Here is a 12,028-nt window from a genome sequence, read left to right on the forward strand (position 1 = left end):
TCTCACTCCCTTCATTTGACTCCCTCTCCCCCTTTCCTGGCCCTCCCGTACAGGCGAGCAGGGAAAAACAGGAAATGCCTGTGCACTGTTCTCACTGCCTCTGACTAGCTCCCTCTCTCTCACTCTCTCTTTCTTTCTCTCCTCTTCTTCTCTCTCCTCCCTCCAGTCACACTTCTCCCCACATATGACTCATCGGCTGTTTCGCGCACCTAACCCCACCATCCACAGACTCTGAACCAGGGAGGCAGATGGAACTTCCTCTCATTATAAGCGTGCCTAGAAAAATGTTCGAGCAGACACGCAAGAATGCCAGGTTATCACCGCGCTTCCAAAACCCGATGCTCAGTTGTTCCATTCGACAGTGATGGAGGATTTCTGGAATGCTGTAAATTGCCTCTAGCTCCTTTACACTTCAAAAACTAGAGCTGGTAAGGGTAATAAAGTCATTGACGCTTAGGGTTGGGTGTTGTTGGAAGCTACCGTGAAGGCACTAGGGCACATTTGTGAAATGACAGACCTGTCTTCCCTGCTTCAGGACCGTAGGGGTGCTGCTGCCACTTCGGGGAGTTGGTCCGAACAGACCGGTGGTACCCAAAAGGATGGGTCTGACACCAGGCAAACTCCGCATCTGATACTGGCGCAAGGTCCTCCGTGTGGGAATGCCGCTGCCTACGCATCCCGTGGTTGGGAGGGAGTTGGACTGACCGTAACGACTGCTGAAATGAAAGAAAAAAATACAAAAATCAGACAGTGTCATGATGCTATTATAAAAAAAGAAAGCAACTTTAACACTTGTACAAATTTGAATCAAATGTATTTTGATTAATAAATTATATAAATTAAATAAATCTTATTTATATATTGAAATATAGTACAGTATAATATACATGGAGAATAAATTACATAATTTTTATACATAATTATTTTATAATGTGATTAATTATATACAGCGGGTAAAATAAGTATTATTCATCATTTTTCTCAGAAAATCTATTTCTAAAGGTGCTGTTGACTTGCAATTTTCACCAGATGTTGGTAACAACCCAAGTAATCCATTCATGCAAAGAAAAATAAAAACAAACAAGTTCAGAAATTAAGTTCTGTGTAATAAACTGGAATGACACAGGAAAAAAGTACTGAACACATGAAGAAAGGGAGGTGCAAAAAGGCATGGAAGACCATGACACAAGCTGAAATCTATCAGTAATTCGAAAGCAATCCTGCCCCTTGTGAGGGGAAAATAATATTAGCTGGATCAGTCCAAATACCTACAGTACCAGGATGAGGAAGATGACACACGGGTGGAGATTTCAGCAAGACAATGAACCCAATCACAGCCAAGGAAACTCTCAATTGGTTTCAGAGAAAGAAAATTAAGCTGCTAGAATGGCTCAGCCAATCACCTGACTTGAATCCAATAGAAAATAAGAAGTTTCATGTCATCAGCACCTTTAAATATTTACTAAGACAAATGATGACGTATTCAGTACTTAGTTTACCTGCTGTGTGTGTGTGTGTGTGTGCATATATGCACACACACAAACACATACAAACATATAGTTTACAGCCATAATATCTAACAGACTCATGGTTTTTTGGTATGATTGAGTCTATGAAGGAGGGCATTTTTGTATTTACTTTGACAATGGGGGAATTTAAAGTTAAAAAGTTTGCGGAAAAGAACCACTGATGTAGAAGTCCATAATGCCTCATACTGAACCATAAAATAGGAGATTCTTGTTGAGTGCCATATGCTCTATTTTCGGGCGGTGATGTAATCCAGTAGGGAGTGACGGCAAACCGTGACTCATGGTCCTAAACACATCTGTGTGGTCTGTGGTTTTTGATCATCATTAAAGTATTAGTCCAATAAATAAAAACACAGATGGCAATAATTCTGCACTGAATCAATCAACGTATCTGACAGAGTAAACCTCAAAATGACTGTTCTGGGCTAATGTCCGTTCACAGCATGACGTAATTCGCTAAACTAAAGCAACAAACCAGGTTTTGTCGGGAAACACTGCTCTGCTAATCAGATGACAGCTGTCATAGCAAATTACTTCCACTTAATTTTACTTAATCATTTAGAAATATATGAACAATAACATAGAGTCAAATGCCATTTTTACAATAGCAATTTATTTTGAAATAATGTTTATCTGACTGCACATTATACAACTCAATGCACATCTAAGTACCAAACTAAATTGATGAAATACTGTACATTTTTAGCTGAATATAGAGTTATAGATTTCTGGTCTTCACACAAAGTACAAATATTGACCAATCAAAATCAAGTACTCCAGAATGTCATATAGTAATTTGAAGAATTAGAGTTTGTTTGAGTTTTCCTAATTTCATAAAAATGGATAATTTCATAATCATGTTTTAAAAGTTCTCCATAATATCTCAGGTAGGTATTTAAACATCAATAAATGCACTAGATTTTCACAAGCTAAAATAATGTGATGGATGTAAAAGCACCATTTTTTTATTTTTTTTATTTTTAATTCATGTTTTCAAAATGTTTTGGTTGATGTCAAACTAACCACAAATAGAATCTAATGGATAACAATGGATTTTTTTTAAATAGTTTTTTTTATAGGTTAAACGGGGTTAACGCTTCAATAATATTGACCCAAAAATATTATGTAAATTTGGAATTTCATTTATAGCCTCATCATGGGATAACCTCGACAGAATTGAAACAGAATTAGGAGGTTAAATTGTGCTTTGGTTCTAACCATGACCTCCAGAATTCATTTTACCTCCTCCTCTGTCCTGTTAGGTCCAGGAGAGTTCTCCGTGAAATTGAGCGGAACTGCACCTGCACCTGCTGCTTCCAAGACAACAACCTCTTCTTCTGCGTCTCTGTGAAGGCCTGTGACATCACAACGGTGAGAGACTCAACATGATTCACACCAAACACCTGGACACTCCAGAACTTTGCCTAATGGGGCCATGTCTGCTTATTCTTAAATTTAGTATGTCATTTTTTCAGAAGTTTCAATAATAAGGATAATACAAACCAGAAAAGAGAACTGTATGCTCGCCATCTGCTGATCTCAACAGTCTCACATGAGAAACTAAAACACTTTTTGTACTTTGATTTGGATAAAAGCACCTAACAAATGCCTTAAACCTCATGAAATCAAATGAATGTTTAGTGAATTTTAAGTTTAATTTCTCAGAGACTCTCTTAAAAATCTGGAGTCTTCCTGATAAGAAGATGGATTATGTATATATATATATATATATATAGTACATTTATAATAATAGTATTTATTAATATTTTGAATACTATGTTATTTTTATATTATCACTTTTAAGTTTTTTTTCTTGTGCTTTGATTTTTAATATTTCCATTTAGCTTTATTTATGCTTTAGTTTTAATAAATTTAATGTTTCGACAATTTTACTTTACTGAAAAATTATTTAAAATAGTATTAGTTGTGGTTAACAATAACACTGGTTCACTAACCATTTTACTTCCATCATTTGACACTTTTCTGAGTGGAACAGGATATTCAGCAAGTAAGGACATGATTGTATTCCATGGGAATTATAAAAAGTGAATTAACTTTTCGCAATAAGACAAAGAACCTTCATGTAATAAGAAATGAATTAAAAGATACTTCAAGCTGATGAACACTCACGTCATGGATAAGGCACTTATCAATAAGCTGTAAGTAGGAACTGATGTTCTCCTCATCCGACCCTGAGACAAGGAGCTGTGTGCAAACTGTCACAAAAACACAGAAAGAGTTAAAGTCACATATTTATAAAAATAAAAAAAACTGATTACGCTATGCCAAACTGAACTATATTAGTTCAGTATGACTTTTAATCTTGTATAGTTATGAAAAACTCAGCAAGAGCTAAAGGAAGTAAATTACATAATCTCTGTCTAACATCTTCTGACCCATTTTTTTTGTCTGCGGCAAGATAAAGTTATGGAAAGTGATGAACTAAACATTCCTCAAATGACTCTTAGATGACGAGAAGAACTACATATGAACCTTTGCCCATGACGCGAGTGAACTGAGCGGGGATGTCTCCCTCAGCTATGAACGTGGAGCTGCCCTCCGTCTCTCCTCCAGCCAGGTGGGAAGTGGCGATGCTGCTCTTCCCCTCAGCGCTCAGCAGGTGGCGCTGTGAAGACTCCTCTGTGCTGCAGGCTTTAATAGGCGTCTGGATGATCTGGTGGAGCTCCAGCAAAGGAGCACGTAGATTCCCTCCCTCCAAAATGTCCTGAACGAGAGAGAGAGAGAGATGACAAACGTATGGATGCGAGCGTAGCTCTTAAATTCAAGGTTGCGGCGCGGCATTATTTTGGACGCTTCCATAAATTCAATACCGGCAACTGTCAGGTGTCGGGATATTTCAGACTTGTAATGAGGCGGAAAATGACATGTGAGGACATAATAAAGGTCTACCAGAAATACGAGCATGTTTGTTTCCCCGTCGCACGGTGCGACTCTTAACAGGGCCGACACATGCGGGACATTAAAACTTTAAATGGATCCAGCTATCAGGAGGAGGTGTCTGATTTCTGAGGCTACAAATGCATCGAGATGAAAAGGCTGCTCTGAAATTAGACATCTGGCTCCTTCCTGTCTCTTGTTGTTTCAAATATTGTGTCCTTGAATTAAATAGAGGACATTAAATAATTAATACAAATTGCATGTGAAAATGATAATGGCTGAGCTTCAGAGTAAGTGTGGCACTGCGGTTAAAGATCAAGGCTGGAAACTGAAAGGTTAAAGGTTCAAACCCAAATCTGAAACAGTGAAAAAGTATCCACAATGTGAATGACTGCAAATTTGAGATGAATAGGACTGTTCACAAAAACAAAGACTATGTGTTGAAATAAACTGAGATGGGGAAAGAGAGTCTCTGACCTTCTCCAAACAGCGTAGCACGTTTTGTCTGTCTTTCAGCTTCTGAATACTGATGATGATCTTGTGCCGTGCCCCTTTGGTGACTTGCTATATCAGAGAAAAACAAGATTTAAAAATAAATTTTTACATGCTGTGTGACATAACAACAGATCTCATACTATGCAAAGCTGCTGCAATATTTACAATTAAAAAATCTATGTATGTATACATGATGGAAACAATATATACAATTCCCCTACAATAATAGCCACATTTCACACATAAAAACACCCAATGAGGCCCTGTGTGCATTATTCCACAAGTAACAGTCACCAAAATGACGTTATTTGTCAGAAATGACCTGTAGCAGTATCAAAAACACAGCAGGCTATACGTAGTTGTATGCACAAATTATTTGCTAAAATCAAGACACTGTGATTGATTTTCAACCTCTGCATCACATAAATAGCTAGATGAGCCATTGAGTAACTGAGTCTTTCGATTGGCTCAAACTCTCACAAGCACGTCTGTATCTTGTACATGCTCGAACCTCTCCGGAAATATTACTTGCTTTAATCATTTTTACATTGGAGATCTGCAAAACTGATTTTCTTCATCAGTATTTTTGACTGAGCTTTGCCAAGACATGATTTAACTAAGACAAGTGAGCAAATTAAGAATTATAGTTACACATTTTACAGAGTTATAATATATTTAAGTACTGAGAAATACTAATTAACTTATTGCATGTAACTATGCATAATTTATTGTTGTTATAATAGTAAGTACATGTAACAAGGACACTGTAAAATAAAAGTGTTACACTATTATGTTTTATTAATTCATACTCTTGTTTTTATTAAGTCTCCGCCATGATTTACAATTATATATCTACAATTGACTAAAAATGATGTCATGGAAACATCATGTCTTTTCAAACGGATTAAAAATGGGGTGTCAAATGGGGTGAGAAATATAAATGCAATACAAAAGGGAAATCATGTGTTTTTTTTGCATGTTTTAAAAATCACAAACACCTTAAATTTGAATTGTTTTCTCTAAATACAAGACTTGTTGTCTTACATAAGCTTGTAAAACCATCTTGAAAAATTTCTTCAAATGTAAAATCGTATTTATTTATACTGGAACACAAGACAAAACTATTGAGTAAGAGAGTCACTTTTGCATCCTAGCAACAAATCGTATCAAAACACCGACCTGAGCTTCCAGCTGCTGCTCCGTCAGTGACATCATCTCATCAAAGGTCATGGTGGAGAAGAGCCCAGCGTACTTATGGAGGCGCAGACTCTTCAGCCATGCCGGCACATCTGAGAGTGACATCACATTGTTTCAGATGAAAAGCAATGCAGGATCATTTTTCTCGTAAGTGACCTAGTTTTTAAAGCCCTGGGCTCATCATTACTAATTAGACCAATTCATTATTTTCAAGATCTGTTTAGTCTACAAGAACACTTCTGTGGCTCACCCCTCATCCCGCTGCCCTCCTCATGGAATGTACTTCGGCCAGCAGCGTGTTCCTCCAGGTGCTCGCTGCCCCCGCTGCCCGAGGACGCCACACTGCTCTGAGGAGAGATGGGCGCGTGGTCGGGGGCCGGCCCGCGGGGACGCAGGTCCTCCTGGGAGAGCCATCCGTGCCCCAGAGGCTGGTTAGATCCGCCGCTCATCGGAGGGGTCAGAGACACTGAGCGCCGCAGAGGACTGTGCTGTCCACCCGACAGAACTGTGAGAAAGGAGACATGCACCATGAGACCGGGTCACAGGGATCCTCATAAACACAAACAAGTCAGGACTGTTATATTTCTGGAAACCTCCGTCAAAAGATTTAAATTTACAAGCTACGATTCGTAGCTCTGTTGTCACTAAGCAGACATATGGGTGAACTTTTTAAAACATACTATTTTCTGTCTAGTCAGTGTGGACAATCAGGGGGTCGAGTAGTAGAGGTGCGGTCACGCTAGACTTTAAGCATGTGGAATTATTTTGGACTGCAATGAATATGAGCAACGGGATATGATTTCATATTCCAGGGCTATTTTGAATAACAAATAATAACGAATTCAAAATGTTATACTGTTTAACATACCATCTACTCCATATCTGAGTGTCACTGCACAGCATGCAGCTCTTATTTTAAATATAAGAAATGTATTACATTAATCAATTAGTGATATACGAATACACTTGTTCTATTAACGATTTTATAACTTTGAGCAAATAATAATTGCCGAATGATGAGATATAAACATCTATCTATCTATCTATCTATCTATCTATCTATCTATCTATCTATCTATCTATCTATCTATCTATCTATCTATCTATCTGTGTTTATATTACTGTTATTTTCGTATTATTTAAAAAATATTATACTACTTAATGTTTTGAGTTGACTTCATTTCAATTTTCAGGTCAGTTTTATTTGTTTAAATAAATAAATAAATAAATAAATAAATATATATATATATATATATATATATATATATATATATATATATATAGCTTTCATTTACATTTATGTCGGTTGTAGTTTTACTCATTTTGAACTTCAGATTGAGTTTATTTTAATTTAGTCAACAAATTTTCTTAAGAGTTAAAAGTAAAAAAGTATTTAGTTTATTAATTCAGCCATTTTTTACAACACAAAATGTAACTTTAATATGTTGTCATATGAAAATGCAGTCAGTAACTGCATTTTTTTTGGTTCACTGACTAGAACAGACTCACTTGTTTGGGATCTGACTAAGCTGATTCGTTAGAGTCATTTATTTGTGAATCAGACTACACTACTAAAGCTGCACAGTAAGGTTTGATTCACTACAAGGAACACTTAAAAAGAAACACTCAAGAGTCTTGAAGATTTAGAACCAGTTCTGAATTAAAGTTCCTAGTTCCAAATCCCAAATTACAAGCACATATATATATATATATATATATATATATATATATATATATATATATATATATATATATATGTGAACTGTACCCCAGACCCACATGTTCAAGCAGACTCGTGTGTGGTTGGAATTTGTAACAACTTACATGGCAAACATCTGACTCTAGTCTGACTAACAGCTTCTGTAGCTCTAAACTGCTTTAGCCAGCACAACAAACACAAGTTTATTTCTTTCCACTAATGGGGGAAAACCTGGCAAACCAAACAAGCTGCGAGTCTTTTCCATTTCACCTACTAAACAGGTGAGTCTGTCTTCCTCTTCTGGAGCATTCAACCTCGTCACGGATGAGGGGAAAGAGGAAACAAACAGAGAATGAGATGGAGAAGATACGTTATGGGCCGAGTGGAGAGCGTTCTCTCCTCCTATATGCGGCTGTAAATGTTTGGACTATGTATAGATCTTCGCGGGCTAGTTTAAAATAGGTGCCCAGCTAACATTACAAGTTCCAGTCCCTAAATATTAGCCATTTTCCCTAAATACAAACCCTCACAAAGGATACCTTACAAGGGAAGAGCTGGGATGGTATGTGGTGCTTAGTTGGGGAGGTGAGAGGGTGTTTGTGTGGGCAAAGAAAGAAGGACACAGGATGCTGTTCTAATTCAATTTACAAGTGTTCATTGGTGAGCATGTGGAAAAAATGTCAAAGATGGTCTTATATATTATTAGATTTTATTCTCCTCTGTCAAGGAGACAAACATGTTTTTTATTGTCTTAGCAATCATGATTAAAGGTTTTTTGGAAAGAAGTAAATTTACACCCGTTTCACTTTGTTGATCTTATACCATGAATGGAGCAAAATTACAATTAACTGAATCCTTTAATATAAAGTATTAATAATATATTTACATTATTAATTAATTAAACAAAAACATTTAAATAAAGAAGCTAGCGCCAGTTTCACCGTCCACCTGATTCCCTACATGGACCAAAAATTATGAATATGAATAATGAAGCCAACTTTATAAAATTTATTGTAAGAAGATTATAATTTATAGTATTTAATTTGGATAAATTATTTTAAAATGATATATACCACCTACTATTATTTTAAATAGAAGAAATGTAATACATTCATTCATCAGTGCTTACAATCCACTATATCCATGCTTTTCTCACAGGCTTTGAGATAGAAATGGAGGAAAAATTATTGCTATCGATGAGATCATTTTACAACAAAACAATTACATTTTGTATTGTTAAAATAATGTATTTTTTATTGTTTACACCGGTGATGATTTAGTATTACTTATATACTATTAAAGTATTATTAAGTTTAATATGTGTACTTTTTAGTAATTTTGTCATGTGCTTTAGTAATTTTTTTTTATGTAAATTAGTAGATTTAATTACATAAGAGTTAAATTACATCACAGGTTTACAAAGGAAATGCAATGTCAGTGGAGTTTTTGGTTCCACTGATTACTCGTGTAGGCCATGTTGTTAATTTTTATCATGTTGGAAGGTAGTTTTTTGGGCATGCAATTTTTATTTATTTATTTATTTTTTGTAAATTCCCAAACAATTCAGAGTTGTATCAAATCCAAATTACAAATAAACACAAAAGAAAGCTTGTGAATCTGTATCCATGCAACCTTAGTTTACATGAAACAGAGGGTTTCCCTAAACCATTTAACACAATGAGTAAAAACGGGACCGCACTATTTGTCCAGTGGACAGATAAGATAATACTTTTAAAGCCTACATCCTGAGGCTGCTGGAGGTGAGCTGTGAGACCAGTCCTTTGTGCTGTTAAGTTTTCTAAGTAGTCAAAAATAAAGAGGATCTGGTGGAGCAGTGCTTTAAATGTGCCCTTATTTATATCCTCAGCTGTCTCCTTCATCAGAAAAAAAGACCCTTGCATTCTTAGCTGGAAATATCATGCTCTGACCACAGATATGTTCAATCTGAATATCTTTGTTACACCCACAGCACAGTAGTGCTGTATATACACGTTTTTCCCCTCGTTTCATGGGCTATCGTACTTCTGAATGCTCCTACATCTGAAAGATAAACTTCAAGTCATTAGTACAACATCTGAACTGTCCAGGAGGAAATGAGTGGGGATTTGAGAGGGTCATAATAATATCAACGTTGAAAGACTTGACATCTTGCTAATCTGGATCTGCAGCTGTTTTAATCGCACTTGCCAAAGACGCAATAGACAAAATAGCAGCTAGCTTATATGAAACACCTGTGGTTATGGACAGACTAAGCAATGGGAGACAGACGGCGTCCCACGTTAAGCCGAATGTGTAGAATAGCTCACTCACTTGTATTGGTCCCACTTCCTGTACCTACAGCGTTGATAGTGGAGGGCATGGAGGATGATGGGTACAGTGAGAGGTGCCCGTTTTCACAGCTCTGTTGCTGCTGCTGCCAACTTCCCAGCCCAGAGTCCCTCGAGCCCTGCCAGCCGTTGAGACGGTCGTCAGACCCGTAGCGCTGGTGGTGGGGGTAGAGGTGCGGAGGCTGCCCATGGTGAGATGAAGAAACGCGCTCAAGGGAGTCTCCGGCTCCTCGGGCAGCCGCCCGCTCTTCCAGGTGGTTGAGCCAGAGGGCAAGGTTCCCCCGGTCTTCGAGGGAGGTTGCGGGGTGGATGAGGGCGTAGGACAGAAGCTGCCTGCTTTCCTCTAAGTGCCGGCCATGTTCGATGGTGTGGCCCAAGATCTTCGGCAGGAGACTCATGTACTCCACCTTGGCCTCAACGTTGCCCGGTTTGAGGAGAGGCAGGTGGGTCAGAACCAGAGAGATGACCCGTTCTTTCGGCTCACTCTGCCAATGACTGATCACCACTGCAAAATAAGAAAAAGAAGAATAAACATTTTAACAGGGAAGTTTACGGAAAAGAGCATCCTAAATAAATAAATAAATTATTATAATTCAAAATATATTTTTTGTTTGTGCATACATTTACAGAAAGAACATCTTAAAATAAAATAAAATAAAATAAAAGTTCAGCACATTTTCACAGAAAAGGTCACCTTAAAATAAAATAATATACTAAAATAAATGGAATTTATAACCTTAATAAAATACAATAAAATTAAATAAATAGAATTGTAATTTCAGCATAAGTTCTCAGAAAAGGGCACATTGAAATAAAATAAAATGAGTTTAACATGGGATAGATATTGTTTATTGCAATGTATGGAAGGTACAAAGTGATATATGCCTGGATGAAATAACATGGACAGGTCATCCCTGTTTTTACTCTTCCTTGAAAATAACTTCTGCATTTTAAGCATTTGGTGAGGACACTATTCATAACCAGGGTCATGCAACCTATTGTGACACGCCTCAGAAATGAACCATAGGAACTATAGATACTTTGGGGTCACGGCAGAGGCTTTGTCCACCACCAATAATAGAGAACGCTGGCCACAGAGTGAACCTCTAGATCACGTCTAGGACTCATTTATTCTCTGGGTCTGTCTTTACTTTGGACATGGAGGCACAAGTGGGATCCAAAAACATCTTTTTGTAGGCCTAATGATACATGATCATAATCTCATGAAAGCGGTCAACAACATGTCCAGTTCTATTACATCCAAAAATCAAAATTAAGATATTGTTTTCCTAAAGAAATAGATAATTTTTAGGAGTATTTTCTTTTTCATTACAAAAATGTATTTCTCAACCGCATATGCAAAAATAATATATGATAAAATCGGTATACATCATTGTAGTATGCTCTGTCCTGCTTTTAATGTTGACAATATTAAAATAAACAACTAAAATGTTGAATAAAAATGTATTAAGTGTCCTTTTCTTTTGATTTTGGGATAAAATTTGACCTTGACGTGTTCACCAGTATACAAATATAGAAAATAAACGTTACCCTTAGATCAACAGAAATGTTTTGCAGTTTAAAATGATTGTAGTATTAATAAAACAGGATCATAAATGTTTCATCAGTGTGTGTACGAGTAGAGATGTTTCAGCGGTCTTCTGTCATGTTTAGCATGAAGCTATGCTTGTTTAGACCTCATACCAGTGTCATGCTAAAGACAGACGCTTAGACTTGAGGACGACTGTGGACTGATGATTAAGTGTCTCTCTGGGGGTCTTTTTCAGGCACTTCCATTTTTACTGATGGGCCTCCGGGATTCTAGAGGGCAAGCAGACAAACCCAGTTCACACCCCCTGGTGGTCCTTTATCTATAAGGCTAT

The 12,028-nt window shown here is 37.0% G+C and overlaps 1 protein-coding gene and 1 long non-coding RNA gene across 3 annotated transcripts in view; one reads left to right on the forward strand and one right to left on the reverse strand.

The window, feature by feature from the left end:
* samd4a (sterile alpha motif domain containing 4A) overlaps positions 1-12,028 on the reverse strand; it is a 40,778-nt gene that overhangs the window by 9,602 nt on the left and 19,148 nt on the right. Inside the window, exons 3-10 of one of the 2 annotated variants that reach the window (XM_052580770.1) lie at positions 10,129-10,650; positions 6,370-6,624; positions 6,102-6,211; positions 4,905-4,991; positions 4,023-4,254; positions 3,660-3,745; positions 2,772-2,884; positions 518-713 (exon numbers count right to left, since the gene is read on the reverse strand). In XM_052580770.1, coding sequence (XP_052436730.1) covers positions 518-713; positions 2,772-2,884; positions 3,660-3,745; positions 4,023-4,254; positions 4,905-4,991; positions 6,102-6,211; positions 6,370-6,624; positions 10,129-10,650 — 1,601 coding nt within the window. Of the gene's footprint in view, positions 1-517; positions 717-2,771; positions 2,885-3,659; positions 3,746-4,022; positions 4,255-4,904; positions 4,992-6,101; positions 6,212-6,369; positions 6,625-10,128; positions 10,651-12,028 lie in introns of both variants that reach the window. The other variant, XM_052580769.1, reaches the window with a different exon arrangement.
* Positions 58-6,395, forward strand: LOC127976384 (uncharacterized). Its single transcript, XR_008157774.1, has 3 exons — positions 58-428; positions 536-2,900; positions 6,077-6,395. It is a non-coding gene; the product is annotated as an uncharacterized LOC127976384 (long non-coding RNA).

The sequence above is a fragment of the Carassius gibelio genome, chromosome B17 (assembly GCF_023724105.1).
Source record: "Carassius gibelio isolate Cgi1373 ecotype wild population from Czech Republic chromosome B17, carGib1.2-hapl.c, whole genome shotgun sequence".
Classification (NCBI taxonomy): domain Eukaryota; kingdom Metazoa; phylum Chordata; class Actinopteri; order Cypriniformes; family Cyprinidae; genus Carassius; species Carassius gibelio.